We start from the raw sequence: 25,582 nt of genomic DNA, 5'->3' as shown, positions 1-25,582 counted from the left end.
TTGCTGCCTCATCTCTGAATTGAAAGTTGTTGAGAAGACTTTGTCTTTTTATAATAAAAGATATTTTAATTTATTTAATATTTAATAAATTATTTATGTCAATTAAAATATTAATGACTTATATATTTAATAAATTTTTTTATTTATTAAAAGAGCCTTTGCCTCTTCTAAAAATCAAGATGCTATTTTTTGAAATTTAATTTCTGACTTCATGCTTCACAGAATCCTGACTATCCTCTTTTTCTGTAGTTATAGTCTGTGAAACACTGCTCTGCAGAGCCCCGTGTATTTCCTGTCCTCATTATTTCTGTTTTTTTTTTGTTTGTTTGTTTCTTGCTTGTTTGTTTGTTTTCTTTGAACTTTTCCAAGTGTAATGGTGCCCTTTCACTGTGAAGAAGGTTTCTGAGCAGCAGGCTATCACAGCCTTCCAGGGACGATTAGGTAACATCTGGTAGTCGAGCTGTGTGTGCAGTCCGCTTTGCTGTGTTTAATACTCAAACTGCTTGTGACCTAGGACGATCTCAAAGCTTGAGGCTCAGGTGAAGCAGGTGGAACATGAGAGTATGCTGAGTCTTCGCAATGGCGCTAAAGTTCCCGAGAGGCCAGCCCGGTCCAAGTAAGTGACTCCACATAGTGTGGCCTTCTATTCCTCAGGGAAGCTGGAGATGAATTATTTATAGTCTTAGATGCATGTTAAAGTCACAGTCGTTGGATGTTGTCCCGCGCTGATTTTCCCGCCAGCAAGAAACAACGCGGCACACAAACAGGATCCTTCTGTAGCAAGCTTTAATGCGTCTTGAGAGGGAGAGCATCAGCTTCACAAGGCGGAGACCCCAAGCCCGAAAACCGCCTCCCTTATATAGGAGATTTCTCTCGCCTCGGACGTGGCGATTCTCTATAGGCCAAATTCTTGTCACCCGAGGTGACGTTGTCAGGCGGGCAACTGGCACCATGAACGGTTAATGCCAGCACATGCGCGGATCACTTGTTCATCTCCAGAGGCAGGCGATGTCGGTGCCATCTTATAATGGCGACGATGTGGGGTGGCGCCCCACATCTCCCCCTTTTCTATACAAAGGCAAGCCAGCCACCCATTCAAGGAGGGCGGAAGTAGAGGCCGAATCCCCAAAGATAATTTAAAAACAAAAGATATGTGCAGGGGTCTTGTCTAGGCTCTAGGTGGGACCCGACATACTCCTGACCGATCTCTCTGTCGTTTTTCTTGAGGAAGGGACACTAGGACAGGCAACCCTTTTCAAGACGGCATGCTTCCCAGAGAGAGCGGGGGTATCTCTCTGTGCGATGCTTAGCTCAACAACCCTCATGGGCTGCTCAAACCGGGCACTCATCCTCGTGCGACGCATAGAGATGCTGAGGGTGCAAGAGCTGCCTGGCCGGCGACCGGCTGCTAACATCTACTGCCGTTTTAGTGCCGCAAGCCAGACTTCCGCTGACCTTCCATGCTCTAAGGCCATGAGTGCCTGAGTTATCATAATTTTTTCTCTCTTGCTTTTACTATAAATTTTGCAAATTAGCCAAAGCATAAAGCCCAGTCCGAGGCAGAAAAAGGCTCCAAACATTCCCACCCCCACCCACTCTTTAAAATAAGAAAATGCTGAAGAAATCCAGGAGGCGAGGCCTTTGGTGAGGGACAGGTCTAGGCGGGTGGAGTTGACTTGTAATATCGCTGTTCGGAGTTCCCGCAGGGTCTGGTCAAATTCAACTGTCCAATTCTGTAACAAATGCTGGGATAAAACTTTAGAAAGATTAGCAGCCCGTGTGAAATTGTCATACTGTACAGAGGTCACACAAAGACCTGGCAATCTTCTTTCGCACCCTAATTGGGCAACTTGCCACAAAACATCTAATTGCTCTTGGACTAAATCTATGCGTTGATTCACTAGCAATAACCTGCCTTGAATCTGGGTATAAGCTAGATGTCCAGCCTCCATGGCCGTGGTCACCGTAGAGGACAATTTATTTATGGTGGCAGCCGACCGCACCGTGCCCGAAAGGGTCAGGGCCGAAGCAGTAACCGATGCTGTTACAGCGGTGGCTGCGATGATGCCCACAATTACGGCAGAAATTCCAAAATCTCTCCTTTCTCTGAATAATGCCATTGAACTTGGGGCCTCCACAGGAACAGGCACAAATCGGGGCAGGCGTGCTACCAGGGCCAAGGGGAACTCAGAAGCATTCCAGCACAGAACATAATAACATGGTTGCATCATACAATCAAGCTTATCGGAATTACTTGGCAAGGAAGCATTACTAACAATCTAAAGAAAAGGGGGCCATACGCATATTGGCATCCTGACCAAGGCAAAGGGGAATGCGAGTCCTCCTTTGCATGGCAGAACGGGGCCAACTTTGGTTGTCTGAGACCTTCAGAATAATTAGCCCAAATAATTCTGTAAAATTCCCGCCCCAATGTGTAGCATTTGTCCATCCATTAATAATATTTGACATAGATTGAGTATGTAACCCAATATAACTGGGCACCGTCCCATTGATGCTAAAGCATAGGCTACCCAGAAGGTAGTGAGTTCTATTATCCACTACTCGTTCTATTTGAGAATCCCAGGGCAAAAACGGAAGGCCTAATTCTTTATCAGTAATAAACAAGCGAGGGAAAACTTGGGCGTTATACATCACCGGCATTGGAAGTGGGAAGGTTGACATGATTCCCCATCGAAACTCATGTGTCCTTATCGTTGGCGCTAGGGTTATCCACAGAAAGGTCAGGAGAATGATCATCTTCTTGGTTTATACTTCGTGTTAGCCGCTCCGGGATCCAAAAAGGATTTTGTTCACTCTGTGGAAAAACACAAACAGCTCCCCTGGATCTTATTAGGATAGGATCCGGGCCTTTCCATTGATTAGTCAACACATCCTTCCATTTTACCAATTCTTTTGGTCTCTTTGGTTCCGAGCAGTGGCGCTCTGCAGCGCTCCTTCCTGCATCGTCCAGGTTTAAGAAATTTAGAGTAAAGAGTGCCATGGATAGTGCCACTCTTGGGCCAGGGGGCAACTCTGTTATCGCTCCCCCTTTCTGTTTAAATAAATAGGATTTGAGCGTTCGATGAGCTCTTTCAATGATGCCTTGTCCTTGAGGGTTATAAGGAAGTCCAGTGATATGGGTCACCTGCATTTGTGCACAGAATTGTTTGAATTTATTTGAGGTATAAGCAGGTCCATTGTCTGTCTTAAGACATTTTGGTCTACCCCAGGCACTCCAGGCCTCGAGGCAATGTTGAATTACATGAGATGTCCTTTCTCCTGAAAGTGGAGTTGCAAATAACACACCAGAACAAGTGTCAATAGACACATGAACGTATTGCGTCTTACCAAAAGATGCAATATGAGTGACATCCATCTGCCAAACTTGTAGGGGGGAGAGTCCCCTCGGATTGACACCATAATGAGGTGTGGGCAGAAACTGACAACAGTTTTGGCACTGTGTGACTATCTCGCGGGCTTCTTTCCTTGTTAAAGAGAAGCGCCGGCGAAGTGTTTCAGAGGTAACATGAAACTTACTATGAAAATTTTTGGCGGCCTCTAGTGGTGAGGATAGTGCTGTGGCCACAAGTCGCGTAGCCTGATCTGCCAGCTCATTACCCTCTGTCATGGGGCCAGGGAGTCCAGAATGGGCTCTCATATGTACGATATAAAAGGGATGTTTTCTTTGTAATAGAAGGTTTCTAATCTGTTCAAAGGTTTGTGCTACCCTACTAGAAGGTTTTATTAGGCCCGCAGTTTCTAGCAGGCGAACTGCATTAACCACATACAAGGAATCAGAAATAATATTGAGCGGGCAATCAAATTGCTGTAAAACTTCTAATACTATCAAACACTCAACAATTTGAGGGGAAACCTCCGAATATTGTCTGATATGGGTAATGTTATTAACTACATAGGCCCCTTGCCCGGTTTTGGAGCCATCTGTATAAATTACAAGACCATTTTTAAGTGGGAAATGACTTGTTACTTTGGGAAAAACTAATGGATGGGTCAGGGCAAAGTGTAACAATGGGTGCTTTGGATAATGATTATCAAATTTTCCACTAAATGTGACACATAGAATGGACCAATCATTAGAAGCAGCAGCTAACACCTGTATTTGATTAGGGGTATAGGGAATGACAATGATATTAGGTTCAAGGCCGAAGTATTTGATTGTCATTTTTAATCCCTTTAATGCTAATTGTGCTACTGCGGCCGGATACCAATCGATAATCTTTGCAGGGGAGGCTTGTGGATGAACCCAGCATAGGGGCCCCTCTTGCCAAATGACAGCAGTTGGTAAGCCTCGAGTGTCCAAGATACATAACAAAACCGGCTTGGAATAATCTATTCTAACAAGCTGCGCTTGACTTATTGCTTTTTCTACTTTATTAAGTGCCTCCACTGCCAAAGGATTCAATTTTCTAGGAGAGGTGATATGAGAATCCCCTTCCAAGATATCAAACAGGGGTTTCAATTCTGTTGAAGGGATTTTTAAAAAAGGTCTAAGCCAATTGATATCTCCCAACAATTTTTGAAAGTCATTTAAAGTATGTAAATTATCCATCCTGATTTCTATTTTTTGTGGCTTAATAATGTTGGGCTGTATAAAAGAACCTAGAAACTGTCCAGAGTCTGCCAATTGCACCTTTTCAGTGGCTATCTGTAGCCCCCATTGCTCTAATGTTTTCTGTAACACAGGAAAAACCTGTTGCAGTACAGATGGATTCTTATGGCAAAGCAGGACGTCATCCATGTAATGGATAGACACTATTTGTGGAAATTGTCTCTTTATCGGGGCGAGTGCTTGGTCTACATACAGTTGGCAGATAGTAGGGCTATTGGCCATCCCTTGGGGCAAGACTCTCCATTGATACCTCTTATCTGGTTCTGTATGATTGATAGAGGGGACACTAAAGGCAAAGCGAGGTCTATCCGCAGGGTGTAACGGTATGGAAAAAAAGCAATCTCTGATGTCTATAATGAGGATGTTCCAGCCCTTAGGAAGGGCGGACAGCATAGGTAATCCTCTCTGTACAGGCCCTAACAGGGACATCTGTCCATTTATAGCTCTTAAATCATGTAACAGACGCCATTTGCCAGACTTTTTCTTTATTACAAATATGGGGGTGTTCCAGGGGGAAGTAGAGGGTTCAATATGGCCGAGTTTTAGTTGTTCTGCAATAATTTGTGTTACAACGCTCAATTTCTCGGAGGTTAGCGGCCACTGAGGAACCCACACAGGATCCTCCGTTTTCCATGGTATAGGTCGTACTGCCTCAGTGGCGCCTAGGAAAAACCCAGGCCTGCTCTGTCCTTATTGGCCTTGTGTGAGATTGGGCGCGGTTCGCCTTGTTCATGGCGTCCCAAACCCTGGCCTTCTTGATAACCCATTTTCTCCATCATTTCTCTAAGACGTAATGAATAATCATTGGTCAGAGTCAGTCCTAAATCTGTCATGACATCTCTCCCCCAGAGATTTACAGATAGGGGTAGAACGTAGGGGGAAAAGCATCCTTTTAAACCCTCTGGTGACGTCCAGACCAGCCGGTTGGTACTAATGTCTGGACTGGATTGATACCCCAGGCCTTGTAAAGAATGAGAAGATTTTGTCACTGGCCAAGCTTTAGGCCACCAATGTGTGGAAATAATACTCTTATCAGCTCCGGTGTCAAGAATGCCCTCAAAATTTTTACCATTTATGTTAAGGATTAATTTCGGGCGCGAATCAAGTGACAATGTCAAATAGGCCGAATCCATTTCTGAAGATCCCATAAGTTTTTTATCTTGATTGGGTAATTCTCCCAGCAGCGGGAGGAGGAGGAGCTGAGCAATCCTGTCCCCTTTTTTAATAGAAAATACACCATGAGGGCTGGAGCATAGAATCTGCATATTTGGGATGTGTTGATTATCTGTTATGCCTGGATGGACTATTAGTCCGCATGCGGTAAGGGCACCACGGCCAATGATAAGTCCCACCGCGTTGTCCGGTATGGGAGGCCCTAAGGGCATGGCAGGGACAGGTTGAACCCCCATCTGAGGTGTTAATAAGATTGAGGTGGTGGCGCACAAGTCCATTCTTGTGCCTTGGCTTGATCTGCCTCCTCGCTCAGGGGACTGGTCCCAGCGAATTGGGTCCCGTATTTTTGAGGGCCCCGGGGCCGGGGGCCCGCAGGCCCGTTTTTTGGCTCCTGTCTAACAGGGATAGCAGGCGGGAGGAGGTTGCCTTTAATGTCTCTAGTTGATCTGCATTGACTGACTGGATGGTAACCCTTTCTACATCGGGAACATAGGGTAAGAGTTCTCTGGTTTTGCTTAGGTGCTCGGCAATCTTTTGCGAGATGCCCTGATTTCCCACAGTTGAAGCAGGTGCGACTGCTGCCCCCCGTAGGGGGAGGTCGCCTTTGTGCCTGTAAAATGGCTGCGGCGAGCCCAGAGTTACTCAACGGTCCACCAATCTCTCTACATATTCTAAGCCATTCTGACAATCCCTTGTTTTTCCTCGGCGCTATTGCACTTCTGCACTCCTGAGTGGCTTGTTCAAAGATTAATTGCTCTATAAAGGGTCCGGCACAATCAGGATCCCCGAAAATCTTTCCTGCTACCTCCATCATCCTGGCCACATAGTCTGAGAATGGTTCCTGAGGTCCCTGTATAATCTTGGTGAGCTGATTACTAGTTTCTCCTTTACGGTTGAGTGATTTCCATGCTCGTATAGCAGTACTGGATATTTGGGCATAAGCTCCCCAATGATAATTGACCTGATCTGCTGCATAAGGACCCTGTCCTGTAAGGAGTTCAAAGGTCCAGTCTCTTTGCTCTGGGGTCAGGGCTGCGGCATTAGTCCTAGCCTGGGCCTGTGCCGCCTCATGCCATAGGGCCTTCCATTCCATGTATTGTCCCATGCTTGGTAGCACAGCTTTCGCCACTGTTTGCCAGTCACTGGGCGTCAGGGCGGTTAATGCCAGTCGATCTAACTGCATTAGAGTAAAACTGGCATTTGCTCCAAACTTTCTAACTGATTCTGCAAGCTCCTTTATTTGGTTATAATCAACAGGAGCATATACTCTCCCACCATCTTGCTCATAGACAGGGTAAGCGAGCCTGAGCTTGCGATGCACCTTTTCAGGTAACAATGAGAAAGCTTTAGGGCGTATCTCATAAGGTGGTGGGGCAGAGGGAACTGTCTGTACGGGATTCCTGGGTAAAGCATTAGGTTTTGTTGAAATGGCAGGTTTAGAGGTCCGTTTATTTAACGGCCTCTCATCAGGATAATACCTCTCTCTCTCATATCTGGTTGCTTCCTCATCAAGTTCTTCCTCTTCCTCTGTATCTAGTCTCCCACTCTCTGCTCCGGATGACTCTTCAGAGCTTTGAATATTGAGTGCTTCAAGCTCTTGGGTTGGGTACAACCCAGGCTTAGATATAGGTTGAAAAATCGGTACTCCCTCGGAGTCCGATTCCTCATGTGGGGAGGCAGGTATACTGCTTGTTCCCCTCTCTCCCGCCCTCTTAGGCTTCCTGGGAGGTCCTTTTTCACTTTTATTCTTTGGGATCCTCTTCCTAGTTTGTGCACGTGCACCCATCCTCTCACTACGCTCAGATTCTGACATGCCATCCTGAACGGTCTCCAAAGCTATTTGTCCCTTTTTTCTGACTTCCTCACATGTTTCATCCTCAAGGCAGTTTTTGATCATCTTCCAAACTGCTTTGGTGCCCATACGTAAGTCGGGGCACAAATCAAGATCCTTCCCCAATTTTTTCCATGAGGCCAAGGTCAAGGAGCCAGAAACGGCATACCAAGGGGCAACTCTATCTACCTCCTCAACAAAGTGCTTAAGAACCTTGTCCCCTAGCTTTAGGTCTCTTTTCTTAAGGAGATTTTCAAGTGATGTTTGGATTGACTGTGACGACCCCATAACGGGTCAAAAGTAACCGCAGCTTATCTACGTCCGCCTTAAGTCACTGTTAGAATCAAAAAGATGTCTTGGCGCGGCCCACGGCTTATCTACGTCCGACTTACGGCAACAGCGAGAAACCGAAAGTACGGCTCGCCTTTCTGCTCTTTCATTTACAAGAGACTAATTTGGCGCCGCGATGGAGTGCAACGGACTACAACTACAACTACAACTACAACTACAACGACAACTACAACGGACTGATGTGCTGTTGGAAACTTGTTAACACCACCGCCTATGTTCACAGATATAACTGGCCAGGAGGAAGAGTAGAAGAGCTAAAATAGCGATGATAATGGCCTCTGGAAATCTAAACCACAATCCGGACAAACCCAATACCTGGGAAAGAGTTAAAGAAAAGAGTTCATGTTCAGGCATACCTTTCCGATGCGTAGTCTAGCCACAGTTCTGAACCCTCCCCGTCGCCGAGGGGTCTCCGAAGGTGCTGACGATGGTCTGGTCACAATTCCCGGGTTTTTCGGCACCAAATGTCCCGCGCTGATTTTCCCGCCAGCAAGAAACAACGCGGCACACAAACAGGATCCTTCTGTAGCAAGCTTTAATGCGTCTTGAGAGGGAGAGCATCAGCTTCACAAGGCGGAGACCCCAAGCCCGAAAACCGCCTCCCTTATATAGGAGATTTCTCTCGCCTCGGACGTGGCGATTCTCTATAGGCCAAATTCTTGTCACCCGAGGTGACGTTGTCAGGCGGGCAACTGGCACCATGAACGGTTAATGCCAGCACATGCGCGGATCACTTGTTCATCTCCAGAGGCAGGCGATGTCGGTGCCATCTTATAATGGCGACGATGTGGGGTGGCGCCCCACAGGATGTCAGCCACATCCCTCCGAAGTAGCATTTTTGAGGATAAGAAGAACAGAGTCAGGTGGCATGAGAGCCTCCAGCAAGCCTTGTGTTCCTGATGCTGGCCCTATCCCTCTCCACGTGACCATAAGCATAGCTCCTGCTTTTTCACTCCGTCTTTCTCATGTAAACAGTGTTCAAAAAGATTTCTTTCTTTTTGGGTAGGTATATAGACTTAAGTTCAGAAGCAGGTGTGGGACTCCTGGAGCTGGAGTTACTGGTGGCTTTGAGCCACCAGTCATGGGTGCTAGGAACTGGACTTGGGTCTATTGCAAAAACAGTGAGCTCTGAGCCATCTCTCCAGCCCTATGCAGTTTTTAATGAGAGTTATACATGGGATTATTCTTTTCAAGTGTTTATTCTCCATGTTCGTCATCAGTCTCCTGTTTGGCTTTCCATTCCAGAATCTTTTTGTTGGCTTTGTCCTTGTATTGAGGTCAATGTTCATGTGGACAGTTGTGCCAGTAGCTCCCCCTCCCCCAGATCCCCATTCAGTGTGGATGACAGCCAGGCATGGTGGCACACGCCTTTAATATCAGCATTTAGAGGCAGAAGCAGTTGGATCTCTATGAGTTTGAGGCTATCCTGGTCTACATAGTAAGTTTCAGCCCAGCCAGGGCTACAGAAAGATACCCTGTCTCTAAAACAAAACAGTAACAAACACCAAGGAAACACCAGTGTATTCCTTTCTATAAACTGGATTACTTTGCTGGTCTGCTGAGCTTTGTAATGTCCTCCCACAACCCGAACTCCATCATCTTTCTGATGGGTGTGGTTTGACATTGTCCTGTTCTGTGCATCTTTGAAAAGAAGGGAAACAGTCTCTTGAAGTGGCACACGCCTTTAATACCAGCACTGGGGAGGCAGAGGCAGGCGGATCTCAAGGCCAGCCTGGTCTACAGAGAGAGTTCTAGGACAGCCAGGGCTACATAGTGAGACCCTGCCTCAAAAGAAAAAAAGGAGGAGGAGGAAGAAAGAAGAGGAGGAGGAGGAAGAAGAGAAAGAGGAGAAGAAAGAAAAGGAAAACAAGAAGAAAGGAAGCAAAGCCTTGAGTGTGAGAAGCAGCCTTGAACTCTTTTTATGCTTCTTGCTTCAGTGAGAGTTGCAAAGGGATGGAACTTTGTTTTACCAGCTGCCTCTCCAGTGACAGTCTCAAAGGGGCACAAGTAATTACCTATAAGAACAAGATACTGGACTGGAGCACATTTTAAAGTTTTACCACTAAAAGTCAGTCATATATATACACACATATATACACATATGTATGTATGTATATATATATGTATATATATATTACACACACACACATATATATATATATAATATATATTCTCTATTTATTTATTTAGATCCCAAATACTGTCCTGCCTCCGGCCCCCTCATCACAGACACCTCCCCAACTCCCCTTCTCCTCTGAGAGGGTAGGGCATCCCCTGGTTCCTCCCCCACCCTGGTGCATCAAGTCTCTGCCAGGATAGGTGTATTCTCCCTCTCACTGAGGCCAGACAAGGCAGCTGTTGGGGAATGGATACCATGGTCAGACTGCAGCTTTAGGGAGAGCCTCTGCTTCAGTTGTTGGGGAGCTGCTTGTCTGCTACATAGGAGTGGGGGGCCTCATTCCAGCCCTTGTGTGCTTTGGTTGGTGGCTCTGTCTCTGAGAGTTTCCATAGGCCCAGTTTATTTGACTCTGTTGGTCTTCCTGTAGGGGTTTCCATTCCCTTCAGGGTCTTCAGTCTTTCCTATAACTCTTCCGTAAGTGTCTCCAATCTCCATCCAATATTTGCGTGTGGGAAGCTGTATCTGTTTCAGTCAGCGGCTGGGTAGAGCCTCTTAGAGGACAGTTATGCTAGGCTCCTGTCTGCAAGTATTACAGAGCATCATTAATAGAGTCAGGGATCGGTGCTTGCCCATGGGATGGGTTTCAACAGGGCCAGTTACTGGTTAGCCATTCCTTCAGTCTCTGCTCCATCTTTGTCCTTGCATTTCTCTTAGACAGGACAGAGTTGGGGTCAAAAGGTTTGTGAGTGGGTTGGCAATCTTATCCCTCCAGTAGGGGTCCTACCTGGTTACAGGAGGTGGCCTCTTCAGGTTCCAGGTCCCCATTGTTAGGCTTCTTGGCTAAAGTCACCCATATTGTCTCCTGGGAGCCTCCCCTCCCCACCCCCACCATCCCAGGTCTCTGGGACTTCCTAAAGTTTCTTCCCATCCCCCAACTCCAGCAGCTGCAGATTTCCATTCATTCTCCTGGCCCCCTGGGTCTCTCTCCTGTCTCTCTACCTGATCACCCCCCCCATCCCTTTCTCTTCTCCTTCCCCTCTTCCTCCCCTCTTCCCACCACTTCCCTTCCTTCCTCCTCCTCCTCTGATTTGTTCCCCCTTCTAAGTATGATTAAAGCATCCTTGCTTGGACCTTCCTTCTTGTTTAGCATCTTCGGGTCTGTCGGGTGTATCATGGGTATTGTGTACTTTATGGCTAACATCCACTTGACAGTGAGTACATACCATGCATGCCCTTTTGGGTCTGGGTTACCTCACTCAGGATGATATTTTCTAGTTCCATCCATTTGCCTGCAAAATTCATGATGGTCATGTTTTTAATAGCTGACTAGTATTCCATTGTGTAAATGACCCACATTTTCTATATCCATTCTTTGGTTGAGTTGTTTCCAGTTTCTGGCTATTATGAATCAAGTTGCTATGAACACAATGGATCATATGTCCTTGTGGGATGGTGGAGCATCTTTTGGGTATATGCTCAGAAACAGTATAGCTGGGTCTTCAGGTAGAACTATTTCCAATTTTCTGAGGAACTGCCAGATTCATTTTCAGATTGGTTGTACAAGTTTGCAATCCCAGCACCATTTGTTGAAGATGCTTTCTTTTTCCATTGTATGGTTTTGGCTTCATTGTCAAAAAATTCTACCAGAGAACTCCTACAGCTGATAAACCAGCAATGGAGGAGTGTTCCTCTTTCTTCACATCTTCGCCAGGGTGTGCTGTTGCTTGAGTTTTTGATCTTAGCCATTCTGATTGGTGTAAGGTGGAATTGCAGGGTCGTTTTGATTTGTATTCCCTGATGAGTCAGGAAGTTGAGCGTTTCTTTAGGTGCTTCTCAGCCATTTGAGGTTCCTCTGTTGAAATTCTGTTTAGCTCTGTACCCCATTTTTTAAATTGTATTATTTGGTTTGTTGGAGTCTAACTTCATGAATCTTTATACATTTTGGATAATAGCCCTCTGTCAGGTATAGGGTTGGTAAAGATCTTTGCCTAATCTGTAGGTTGCCGTTTTGTTCTATTGACAGTGTCCTTTGCCTTAGAGAAGCTTTTCAGTTCCATGAGGTCCCATTTATCAATTTTTCATCTTAGAGCCTGAGCCATTGGTGTTCTGTTCAGGAAATTATCTCCTGTAGCATTGAAGGCTATTCCCACTTTCTCTTCTATGAGATTTCCTGTATCTATTTTTATGTTGAGGTTCTTGATCCACTTGGACTTGAGTTTTGTGCAGGGTGATAGATATGGATCTATTTGTATTCTTCTACATGCAGACATCCAGGTAGACCAGCACCATTTGTTGTTGAAAATGCTTTCTTTTTCCATTTTGGCTTCTTTGTCAAAAAATTTTACCAGAGAACTCCTATAGCTGATAAACAACTTCAGTAAAGTGCTGCATAGAAAATTCAGTAGCCTTCCTCTATACAAATGACAAACGGGCAGAAAAAGGAACTAAGAAAACAACAAGCTACAAGTAATATAAAATATCTTAGTGTGACTCTAACCAAGCAAGTGAGGGATCTCTATGATAAGAACTCCAAGTCCTTGAAGAAGATCTCAGAAGATGGAAAGATCTCCCATGCTCAGGAATAGGAAGGATTAACATAGTGAAAATGGCCATCTTACCAAAAGCAAACTACAGATTCAGTACAAGCCCCATCAAAATTCCAACACAATTTTTTACAGACCTTGAGAGAGCAATTCTCAACTTCCTATGGAAAAACAAAAAACCCCATGATAGCCAAAACAATCCAGAACCACAAAAGAACTGGAGAACTCAGCACCCTGACCTCAGGCTGTTCTTCAGAGCAACAGTGGTAAAAACTGCATGGCATGGTACAGACAGGTTGATCAGTGGAATTGAATCGAAGACTCAGAAATGAGCTGACAGTTTATCTTTTGTTAACGGAAAGACCTTTGGGGATGGATCTATATTAAGCTGTGGTTTTCTGCTTTAGTTCTCTAGAATTATCTTATTGTAATCTTTTGTTTTTGAGACAGTCTTTATTATGTAGCCCTGGTTGGCCCAGTACTCACTCTGTAGCTCAGGTTAGCCTCAGACTTGCAGTGATCCTCTCCCCTCTGCCCCCCAATACTAAGATTACAGGAACATACTGCCCTGGCACAGTGTTAGCTGGATGGTATGTTTACAGAAGAAGGCTCTATTAGAATTCAGTTTTTAGTTATGATTTCAGTATAAGGTATATTACTAAGTAGTTCATTATTTCACAGTGATGTCTGTCAGAAATGAAGTTGTGCTTTCTGACCTCCCTAAGCTGTAATTATCAAAACACTTTCCATGTCTCTGTTGAGTAATAGAATATAATGGATTCTTGTATTTAAAAGAAAAGTTAGGGACTGGAGAGATGGCGTGGTAATTAAGGACACTCCCTACTCCAGAGAACCAGTGCTCAACATTCGTGCTGGCAGCACAGCAAGCAATCGCTCATAACTCCAGCGTTGGGGGATATGACGCCCTCTTCTGAACGCTGGGAACTACACTCGTGTACACAGGCTCCCATTGACAGACACACACAGACCTATCATTGAAAAGAAGAATGATTTTTTTTTTTTAAAGATTTATTTATTTATTATATGTAAGTACACTGTAGCTGTCTTCAGACACTCCAGAAGAGGGCGCCAGATCTCGTTACGGATGGTTGTGAGCCACCATGTGGTTGCTGGGATTTGAACTCTGGACCTTCGGAAGAGCAGTCGGGTGCTCTTACCCACTGAGCCATCTCACCAGCCCAGAAGAATGATTTTTAAAATCGTTTTTAAAAAGTAAAGTAATATAGGGCCGTGCTGTGTCTCAGCAGCTGAGGACAGTGGCCACAGAGTGTGAGCACCCGAGCTGTGTGAGCACCCGAGCCGTGTGAGCACCCGAGCCGTGTGAGCACCCGAGCCGTGTGAGCACCCGAGCCGTGTGAGCACCCGAGCCGTGTGAGCACCCGAGCCGTGTGAGCACCCGAGCCGTGTGAGCACCCGAGCCGTGTGAGCACCCGAGCCGTGTGAGCACCCGAGCGAGCTGTGTGAGCACCCGAGCCGTGTGAGCACCCGAGCCGTGTGAGCACCCGAGCCGTGTGAGCACCCGAGCCGTGTGAGCACCCGAGCCGTGTGAGCACCCGAGCCGTGTGAGCACCCGAGCCGTGTGAGCACCCGAGCCGTGTGAGCACCCGAGCCGTGTGAGCACCCGAGCCGTGTGAGCACCCGAGCCGTGTGAGCACCCGAGCTGTGTGAGCACCCGAGCTGGAGCCCACACTGGGAAGGACAGAACCAGTTCCTAAGAGTTGTTTTCTGACCTCCCACATGTCAGCCATGACAGACATGCAAGCCTACTCTCACAATAAAAAGAAATCAATAGATCTTAAAAAGGAGAATTTAGCCAGATATAGTAGCATATACACCTGCACTTCCGGCTCGTGGGAGATGGGTGCTGGAAGATCAGTTCAAGGTCATCCTTGGCTACACAGCCGGCTCGATATCAAGCCCGGCCTATGGAAGACCTTGTCTCAAACAAAAAGGATAAATCAAACCCGTCAAAAGGAACCAAAGGCAAAGATGAAGTTTTGAGAACAAGCAAAAGAAGAGGCATAAAGTTTGGTGTTCAAGAGCCCTCTTGTGGGTTGGCATGCAAGGTGCCAGGGTGGTGAGGGTGCTGCTCATTCATATTGTTATAAGCAGGAGGCAGAGTGAGCATATGACCTGCCAAGGCCTGACCCCAGTGACCTTTCCCACAGGTAGGCCGCATACCCTTAAGACCCATAATCTTCCCAACAGTATCCGCATCTCAGGATCTGATGTCAAACACAGGAGCCTGTAGGGGACATTCATTTACACCATGATAGTCACAGCGAGAAGTCAGGTAGCCCTCCGTGACATTGTGGATTAATCATACATAGCATTCTCAGTTATTGTTAGGCGATTGGATTCAGTTCTCCATTGAGTTCTCTTGAAGATTTTATTTGATTTTAGGTTTTTTTTTAGTCAGGGTTTGTTTGTGTAGCCCTGGCTGACCTAGAACTTCATATGTAGTCCAGGCTGGCCCCAACCTGATCCTGCTCCTTTATCCCAAATATGTTGGGATTAAAGGTGTGTGCCATTATACCTAGTTTTAAAGATTGTGTGTGTGTGTGTGTGTGTTGTTCATTTGCCATGGTATCCATGGAAGCTAGTGGATCATTTCATTTCCTAGAGTTCTCTACTTCCTTCTTTATATAGATTCTAGGGATGAAATGGAGTCATGAGTCTTTTGGGGTAAGTGCTTTATCCACTGAGTCATCTCCCTGGCCCTGAAGAGTTTTGTATAATCAAAAGTGCCACCTGACTTTTGTATATGCACAATCCTGTCAGGAGAAGAGGTTAGTTAGCCATTTTTGTACTGGGAGAGCAGGGTTTTGGGTATCTGGTATCTGTAAGAGTGATGATTGAGGGCCAGGGAGGCAGCTCAGTGTACAGAGGTGCTTGCTACCAGATCTTACGACCTCATGGCTGAAGAAGAGAAGCAACTTCCAAAAGTTGTCCTCTGACTTCTACACACATCACAGCATGTCTGCACACACAAAAGAAAGAAATGTAATATGGGATATATGGATATAATTACAAGAAGAAAGAGTTTGGAAGGTTCTGGAGGTGGAATCCACAGAACATGATTGTGTATTGGCTGATGAGACAAGAGAGGGACAGCTCGGGCTGGAGAGATGGCTCAGCGGTTAAGAGAACTGACTGCTCTTCCAGAGGTCCCGAGTTCAATTCCCAGCAGCCACATGGTGGCTTATAACCATCTGTAATGGGATCTGATGCCCTCTTCTGGTGTGTCTGAAGACAGCTACAGTGTACTCATATACATAAAATAAGTCTTTTTTAAAAAAGAGAGAGGGACAGCTCAGAACACATAAAGAGATCAGCCCTTCACGAAGCTCTCTGCTTGTGATTTACACGGATTTGAAGCAGAAATCAAGCAGGCAATTGTAAATGTAGGCTCGGAGCTCAGAACTCCTAGCCTGGAGTTCTAGCGTTGGAGCCAGTTATTTCCGAATGTTGCTTACAGGGTTGATGGGAGCTGAATGTCAGTAGGAGTTGGTGCAAGGCAGAGCTCTCAGGAGCCCTGCTTTCTTGTTGGTTAGAGGAGTTTGGCAGAGGAGCCAGTGAAACAGCCGCTGCAAGTGAGGGGGGAACTGAAGCAGCCACAGTCACTGAATGTTGCTGAGACAGCCTGTAGGATCTACAAGCTGGAGACTGCTTTGACTCAGGAGTGTGGAGAGTGTGAGACGTGTTTGTAGGGTGCTGCAGACGGCCTACATGTCTAGCACCTGGAAATGCATATGTGTGATGTCCTTATTCAGTGCGGCCATGGATGATGGGGAAGGCTTGGCTGGTTACAGCCTTTGGGCCAAAGCCTTCCTACGTAGGATGGAGGAGTTTTTAGTGTTTTTGGCAGGGCTGAGGCTTTATAAGCTCAAGGGCCTGAGTTATCCCCAAAACTTAGGAAAATGCTAAGTGTGGGGCTAGAGAGGTGGCTCAGCAGTTTAGAACACTGCTTGTTCTTCCAGAGAACCTGGGTTCAATTCCAGCACCCCCATGATGGGTCACAGCCCTCTGTGACTCCAGTTCTGGGGGATCTGACACCATTTCTGGCCTCCAGGGACACTAGTCATGCCTGTGATACATAGACATACATGCAGGCAAAACATCCATCCAAAATAATAAAAGTAGTAATGAAAATATCCCAGGACTCAGGAGGCAGAGGCAGTCAGATCTCCGTGGCCAGTCTGGTATACAAAGCGAGTCCAGGACAGCCAGGTCTATTACACAGAGAAAGCCTGTCTCAAAAAAGAATGAACTAAGTACGGGTGTGGTGGCTCACGCCTTTAATCCCAGCACTCGGGAGGCAGAGGCAGGCGGATTTCTGAGTTCGAGGCCAGCCTGGTCTACAAAGTGAGTGCCAGGACAGCCAGGGCTACACAGAGAAACCCTGTCTCGAAAAACCACAAAAAAAAAAAAAAAAAAAAAAAAGAGGATCTTTATGAGTTTGAGACCAGCCTGGTGTACAGATAGAATTCCAGGACAGCTAACTTCCCCCCTCCCAAAAAAAAAAAAAAGAAAGAAAGAAAAAGAAAACAAGCCAGGTTTGATAGTTTTAATCCTAGCACTGGAGATTTGGAGATAGGAGGGTCCCTGATAGTCACTGGCTGTCAGTCCAGCCAGCGAAAGACCCTGTCTCAAAGGAGGTGGACAGTATCTTCTGAGGCTGACATCTGAGCTTGTCCTCCGGCATCCATGTGAATGAACGCACACACATGCGTTAAGATATTTAATCCCAGCACTCAGGAGCAGAAACACGTAGATCCTCTGAATTTGAGCTCAACCTTATCTATACAGTGAGTTACAGGCCAGCCAGGGCTAAAGGGCTGTATTGTGATGTCTTGGAGGGGAGGGGAGGAGCAAAGCAGGTTGACTCATTTGCACATTGCCTTCCTGCTTTTGCATAGCAACAACAAAGCTAAGTAGTTTTTATTCTTTTGCCTTTTTGTAGATTAAAATGTGTATTAAAATGTCTCATCTGGACTGTCAATTTGGAGTAATTTTTTTTTTTTGTTTTTGTTTTTGTTTTTTGGTTTTTTGAGACAGGGTTTCTCTGTATAGCCCTGGCTGTCCTGGAACTCACTCTGTAGACCAGGCTGTCCTCAAACTCAGAAATCTGCCTGCCTCTGCCTCCCGAGTGCTGGTATCAAAGGCGTGCGCCACCACTCTTGACTTGGAGTAATTTTAATAGTGAAATATAGAACAATAAAAAATTAGGTGAGAAAGAAATAGAATTTTTCTTTTCTTTTCAAAGTGCTGGTGACTGGGGCTAGCAAGATGGCTGAGTGGATAAAGGCCCTTGCCACCAAGCCTGAAATGAGTTTGATCCCTGGATCTACCTGGTGGAAGGAGAAAAATCAGCTCTTGCAAGCTGGGCTCTGAGTTCCACAAATGCTCTGAGATACATGTAGACCTCTCATAACAAACACATGCAGAAATATATAGACAAAGTCAGTTTCTACAAAAGAAAATCCAGGAACATTGATCTGGGAAATAGTTACTAGGGCCTTGATGTCAGTTATCCATTGGCGTTATAAGATAAGCCCATGTTCTTGTAAATCCATACCAAGTCAGGCTCCTGCACTTTGCAGGTAAACGGTACCTGTTTCTTGTATTATCCATGAAGTAATCTGAAACCATTACAACAAAATCGTTAAAGTGCTGGGGATGGGACCCAGGGCCTGGAAAATGCTAGATACAGTGTTACCAATGAGCTCCACCTTCCTGAATTAACACCAGCTTCAGCGTGTCCCATAGTTCCCATCTGACAAATGCAGTCAAGGCCTTAAAACTGCGAGCGGGAATGCTGAGTGCCCGTTGAGGACCTTGTCTGCTGTGAGCAGGGAACTGTGGGACTGAAGAGACTCAGCAGGGCTTTAGTTGTATGTAGTGGAAATCTAAGGGGCGTAGAACAAAGTGAAGGCCTTATGCCCAGTATCACATGCGTGAAACCTTTAAAAGAAATGTGTACATTTTTAAACTGTGTGTGCATGAATGTGTACTCGCCACTGCTTATGTGTGGAAGCCAGAGGACAACTTTCAGGAGTCAGTTCTCTTTCCATCATGTGATTTCCAGGATCAAACTCTGGTCTCAGGTGGGTGGCAAACACTCTTACCTACAGAGCCATTCAAAGGCTCATTCGCTTGTGCATGCACGTGCGCACGTGCGCGTGTGTGTGTGTGTGTGTGTGTGTGTAATTTGTTTTAATGACAGCGAAAATAAAGGACAAGTGTTTAGAATACAAACGATCTACCATAACTCAATAAAGGAGGAGACAATTTCTTCCACAGAAAAAGGAAAAAGAGATGTGAAGCTGCACAGAAAAAGAAATCCAAACAGCCAATAGCAATGAAAAGAGGCTCATTTTCCTAAGAAATTGGAAAAATGCCAGTTAAAATAATAGCATGTACCATTTTTGCCATCAGACAAGCCAGACTTAATTCATTCCAAAGTTTGGCAACGATGAAGAAAGGAACTCACGCATAGCAATGGCCGCCTGCAGATTGATGGCACTTGTCTAGAGGACTGTTTGACAGTAGCCAGAAGACTGAAGGTGATGGATATGTCCCAGATTTCATGGTTGTGCTTTTAGACACTTGCTTTAGGTTAAGTCTCCCACGTGTTAATAGTAGCGTTGTTGAAACAGCATCCACCACCAGGAGACGAAATCAGCAGAGTGCATTCAGAAGAGAGAAGTGATTGACAGCTCTGCACGCCAGCATGAATAAACCATGAACACACTGGAGGAGAAGCGTTAAAGGGTGTGGATAGCATGCCCTTGTTTAACAAATGCAGCTATACATATGTATACAACGTTATGTCTCACAATTAAAAACAAATATGGCTAAGATTTAAGCATCTGTTAAGACTGAGAGTCGGTAGGTGGGCGCTTGTAGTATTCGCTGTAATTTCCTAAGAGTGTTTGAAATGTTTCTTAATTTAAAAATTGAGGGAAAAGGGCTCTGTTCTGTTGCTCAGTGGCAGAGAGCCTGTGTGGCAGTGAACAAGGCCTGGGGACAGCTCCAGGCTCACCAGAAGATCGGTTCTGAAAGGACAAGAGTGACCTGGGGTTGAAGTGAAACGTAATCTAGCGGTGAGCTTAACCCAGCAGGTTAAGTATGACATGAGCAGAGAGGAAGACAGTGTGCTCTCTTAGGGTTTGCTGCTGCTTTGAAGTCAGACCTGAGGTTATCTCCCCACTAAAGGCTGCTGGGAAGAGCTGTTACAGAGTTAGAGCTTGCTGATCAAGGGGAGGAATGTCCAGGATGGAGTTGATCTGTAGGCCCAGGCAGGTGACAGTTCAGCAAAGCTCAGCCACGGAGGATGGACAGGAAGTAAGCCCCCCCCAACCCCCGTCGTCCGTCAAGCTGGAGGTTTTACTTCCGGTCAGATAGTGAGAGCTGGACTCAGGGTTGTGAATAGTTGAGGTGGCGGCTGTGCTTTCCCGAGTGGACAGAGGAACTGGAGAAGCTAGGATTGATTGGGGAGCTGAGGGACCCTGGGCTCACTAGCTGCTGGCCGGGATGATACTTGACAGCCACAGGTACAAAGACGGGAGGAATTGGGGTGTTTAGTTTACTTAGAGCTGTGACCTCTGACGACAGAGTCCAGTCGTATCCTTGGAGGTAGATGACTTTGTAGACAGAGTCACTGGGTCTAGAGGTCAAGGATAGCCCTGGAAGTTGCCTTGTGCGGTGGTGACAGCAGGCCTGGAGATGAGATAGGTTTGTGCTGGTTTATTTTGTCAACTTGACGCAAACTGGAGTCATCTGGGAAGAGGGAACCTCAACTGAAAAATTACCTCTATTAGATTGGCTCTGATTGACATTGGTGTGGTTGGACCCAGCCTTCTGTGGGCAGTGCCTTCCTGTGCAGGTAGACCTGGGGTATGGTGTAGAGGAAGCTGGCTGTACTGGAGCCTGGAGAGCAAGCCAGTAAGCAGCACTCCCTCCATGATCTCTGCTTTCTTTCCTGCCTCCAGGATGCTGTTCAACTTCCTACCCTGGCTAAGTAGACCAAGCTGGCCTGGCACTCAGAGATCCATGTCCTCTGCATCCTGAATGCTAGAGTTTAAGGCATGGCTACCATACCCTGCACTGGTTCACAGTCTAGTATAGGGCAGGGTTTGACAAGGTGGAAACCTCAACAAACTGAGGTTTTAGCATTATTACTATTTACATTTTATTTACTATTTGAGTAAGTGATACGAACCTCAGGGAAGCGAGGTTTTAAAAAGTAGTTTGAGCCAGGCAGTGGCGCATGCCTTTAATCCCAGCACTCGGGAGGCAGAGGCAGGCGGATCTGTGAGTTCAAGGCCAGCCTGGTCTACAGAGCGAGTTCCTGGACACCCAGGGCTACATAGAGAAACCCTGTGTCGAAAAAAAAAAGTAGTTTGTGTTTTATTTATTGTCCTCATCACATGCATCCATGTGTGTGCATGCGTGCGTGTGCGTGTGTGCGCGCGCATGCGTGTGTGTGTGTGTGTGTGTGTGTGTGTGTGTGAAGGACAGAAGAAGATAACTTGCAAGGGTCTGTTCTCCCTTTCCACCATATGAGTCCCAGGGTTTGAACTCCACACACAGACAGAGGAAGTGACAGTATAGCCCTGTGCCACTGGTATCATAGGCACTCTGAGAAGTCGGAAAGCAGCTTGAGGCCTGTGACTGCTATTCGAGAGGATGCAGGTAGTGTTTGCAGGGAATGGGGAGGCAGCCGTGCTTTATCTGTTTCCTCTGAGCTAGTGTAGAGAGACGGGGACTAAGTGTGCTAGAACGCAGGTAGGGGCTGTGCAGAGCCTTGAGCACCCGACTCTTCCTAATCTTAGGGGAATGTTCAAAGGTTCAGTTGAATCTTAAAACCTTAAAATATCCAGGTGGTGATTGTGGCAGCACACACCTTTAATTCCAGCACTTGGGAGTCAGAGTTTGAGACCAACCTGGTCTAAATAACAAATTCTATGACAACCAGGGCTACCACAGAGAAAACGTCTTGAAATCCCCTCCTCAAAAAAGCAAAACAAAGCAAAACAAGACAACAACACAACCCCTTAGAATAGAATTAAGTTTTAAAGTATAGGTTGTCCATATATGGTGTCTAAGTCACGGTACAAATGTAAATCAGACTTGGAGATGGTTGTTTTGATATAAATATTTGCTCTAAATTGAAGTGCAAGGGGCTAGGTAGATGGTTTGTGGTTAAGAGCACTGGCTGTTCTTCCAGAAGACCAGGGTTCAAGTCCCAGCATCCCCACATGGGGGCTCATAGTTATGGGTAACTCCAGTTCTAGGGAATTTAATGTCTTCTGGCTGTGTTGGGTACCACACACACATACAGTACACAAACAAAATATTCACCCACTTTTAATATATATGTTTTCTTTAAACTGAAGGACAAACCTCGTGATACCGTGGAATGTTTCTTATCCCTACAGCTCCGTAGCCACCTCAGATGTCAGCAGGAGGAAGTGGCTGATTCCAGGAGCAGAGTACTCCATCTTTACTGGGCAGCCTCTGGACCCCAGGGACAGGAAGCTAGACAAGCAGCTGGAGGAAGCCGGTGTTCCTGGGTGAGATAACGGCAGAGGTCAGCTGAGGAAGGCTTTTGTAGAGATGCAGCTGGCTTGGGTAGAGGAAATAGTCAAAAGTAGGCTATGAAAGGGAAGGGGGCAGGAGCGGGGGAGGCAAGAAACAGTTCCTGTCTTGGGATTTCTGCCTTCTCTTTGAAGTTGGACCCAAGGTTCTTCCTGGGTTGTGAAAGTCAGGATGGAGGGCGGGTGAAGACTGGACAGGGTGTGAATCAGCTGTCTTGCAGAGATAGGGATTTCTAATTATGGAAAGGGGAGGTGTCCACTCAGGATAGTGTTGATGAGTAGACACAGTTGGGTGAGAGTGTAGACAGGACGCCTTGATTAAACACTTGATCTTCTGCTCTTCACCACTATGAGCTGGGATTCCAGCAGGCGCCACCACATCCACTAGTTGATCTTTTACTGTCTTATCTTTTAGAGCCTAGTTTGTGTGGCTTTGTTTTGTTTGGTTTGGTTTGGTTTGGTTTGGTTTTTTCGAGACAGGGTTTCTCTGTGTAGCCCTGGCTGTCCTGGAACTCACTCTGTAGACCAGGCTGGACTCGAACTCAGAAATCCACCTGCCTCTGCCTCCCAAGTGCTGGGATTAAAGGCGTGTGCCACCACCACCCGGCTTTGTTTTGTTTTTTGCTTGCGAGGTAAGCTCTCTTAGCAGTGGATCCATGTTCTCAGTCCTGAGAGGCTAATGCCTTTAGGATGTTTCACCTTCATAGGCTTTGTAGCGCTCTCTGCCTGTGCTCAGGGGCACAGTGCAGGCTTGTTGTTAGGACAACAGGAAAATCCTCTCACTCTCGGGATAGCCTGAGCAAGGTCAGCAGTGTACTCTGGGTACCATAGAGGCAGAAATGTTTGTCTATGCTAGCCTGTTTAAAGGACCATGAAGCACTGGCTTGCTATGTGCAGGTTCAGTTTTAATTACTTGCATTATAACAGCAGCCATATGAGATAAATGGTCAACTCTCCTGTTGGTCCCCTGACAGTCCTAGTAAACTTAGTGTGATTTGCTGTAACTAGTGAGCGTAGACTTCGATACGTTTATGGATTTCTGCAGTTCGGGTGCCAGCAGAGCAGAGGTCTTGGAGAGGGCTTTCCTCCTGGCTGCATTTCACATGGCCTGTTCGTGGTGTGCACCAGACTGCGTGCTCCCTGTTTTCTCCTCTCTCTCTCTTTCACTTTAAATGTATTATTTTCATTTTTAATTTGTATGTGTGTGTTTATGTACAGGGACCTCCTGAGACTAGAGATTTCTTTTTTTTCTTTTCTTTTTTTTTTTTGAGACAAGTCTTGCTTGTGTGTCCAAGGTTGGCCTGGAACTCTTGACCATCCTCCTGCTTCAGCCTCCTGAATACTGGGGTTACAGGCATGTGTGCACCACCCAGTCTATCTTCCTCCTTTTCTTATAAAGACCTTCAATCCCATCATGAGGCTCCCCTCTCATGTCCTGTCCAGTCTTCCAGCTAAGCTAGGCTGCCTCTGGTCAGTATGGGCTAGGGGGCTGGCAAATGTTCAGCCCACAGCAGTTACAATTGCAGCTACTGTTTTAGATACCATTCTCCTCCAGAAAAGGACTCTTCACTTGGAAGTTCACCAGCTGGAAGTTCACCAGTGAGCCTCCTGGTTAAAAAGAAGAGGGACACTCCAGACACACCACCAATCATCAAGGCTTTAAAGGAACTCGATGAAGAAAGAGTATTTAAAAGTTGGGGGACACAGACAGAGAAAGAGGATTCTTCAAGTAGTAAGTATTTCTTTGTTTGTTTTGTTTTATTTTTTTAAGATTTACTTTGCCAGGCAGTGGTGGCGCATACCTTTAATCCCAGCACTTGGGAGGCAGAGGCAGGCGAATTTCTGAGTTCGAGGCCAGCCTGGTCTACAGAGTGAGTTCTAGGACAGCCAGGGCTACACAGAGAAACCCTGTCTCGAATAACTAAAAAAAAACTAAAAAAAAAAAAAGATTTACTTATTTTATGTATGTGAGTACACTGTAGCTGTACAGATGGTTGTGAGCCTTCATGTGGTTGCTGGGAATTGAATTCAGGACTTCTGCTTGCTCTATTTGGCCCCGCTTGCTCTGGCCCTTCTCACACTCTGGCCCAGAGATTTTATTTATTATTATATCTAAGTACACTGTAGCTGTCTTCAGACACACCAGAAGAGGACGTCAGATCCCATCACAGATGGTTGTGAGCCACCATGTGGTTGCTAGAATTTGAACTCAGGACCTTTGGAAGAGCAGCCAATGCTCTTAACTCCTGAGCCATCTCAGCTCATATTTCTTTAATTTCAATATCCAGCCCATATTTCTTTAATTTTAAGAGTGATTTTATTTTATGTCTGTGAGTGTTTTACCTGCATATATGAATATGCACCCACATGCAAACCTGGTGCCCATGGAAGTATTGGATTCCCTGGAACTGGGGTTGTGAATGTTTGTGAACCGATGTATGGTTGCTGAGACCTGAACCCAAGTTCAGTACTCACTGCAAGTACTCTTAAGTGAGGAGCCATCTTTCTAGACGCTACCCCAGGAGTACTTTATTCCCTTTTTAATGTTGAAAGAAAGAAAAAGCTATCTGCGCTTTTCTTTAATTTATATTATATTCTTTAATATTAGATTGTCCACCAAGCATGGCACTGCATGCTTTTGAAGCCCAGCACTTTTGAGGCAGAGGCAGGAGTCTCAGGCCAGCCTAGTTTACATAGTATGTACCATGTCTATCAGAGCTACATAGTGAAAACCTGCCTCAAAAAATAAAATATATTTCTCAAGATAATGAAATAAAGTCCTAATTGATGATACTGCTCTAGCCCCATTTCATAGAAAATTAACCCTTAATAATAATTTATAATTGTCCTAGCATAGCCCGTATCTTTTATATAAAGCAAGCTGCATACCTGGTCATTTAAGAGGTCTACCCTGAGATAGCTCAGTGGATAACAGCACTTATTTTTGCTGAGGACCTGAATTCAGTTCCTAGCACTGACACAGTTACAACCATCTGTAAATTCTAGTTCCAGGATATCTGATGCCTCTAGCCTCTGTAGGCACCTGCAGTCATGTGCACATAGCCATATGCTGACATACACACCTACATGTAATAATAATAATAATGTTTTCGAGAGCTGGGCGGCACAGGCATATAATCCGTTGTGTGTGCTATCTAGGAAGACTGAAACCACACCTTGCCTGCACTCCTGAGTAAGTGTCTCCATCTGTATGCCTTACTTGCACTTGTTGGGAAATGGTGACAGTCATTTTATATTAATAATACAGGGAATTAAATGGTCAGCGGGGTACATGCCTACTTTTCCCGCACT

General features: G+C 45.8%; 1 protein-coding gene across 2 annotated transcripts in view; it reads left to right on the top strand.

The window, feature by feature from the left end:
• Positions 1–25,582, top strand: part of Mphosph9 (M-phase phosphoprotein 9) — an 82,188-nt gene that overhangs the window by 43,042 nt on the left and 13,564 nt on the right. For both annotated transcript variants that reach the window (XM_021163261.2, XM_021163264.2), the window contains 3 exons: positions 515–616; positions 22,112–22,246; positions 23,809–24,002. In XM_021163261.2, coding sequence (XP_021018920.1) covers positions 515–616; positions 22,112–22,246; positions 23,809–24,002 — 431 coding nt within the window. The remainder of the gene's footprint in view (positions 1–514; positions 617–22,111; positions 22,247–23,808; positions 24,003–25,582) is intronic.

This window comes from Mus caroli, unplaced genomic scaffold, assembly GCF_978045245.1.
Source record: "Mus caroli unplaced genomic scaffold, Mus_caroli_1 scaffold_4, whole genome shotgun sequence".
Taxonomy (NCBI): Eukaryota; Metazoa; Chordata; class Mammalia; order Rodentia; family Muridae; genus Mus; species Mus caroli.
Note: the sequence above shows the minus strand (reverse complement) of the source record. Positions and strands in the feature narration are given on the sequence as shown.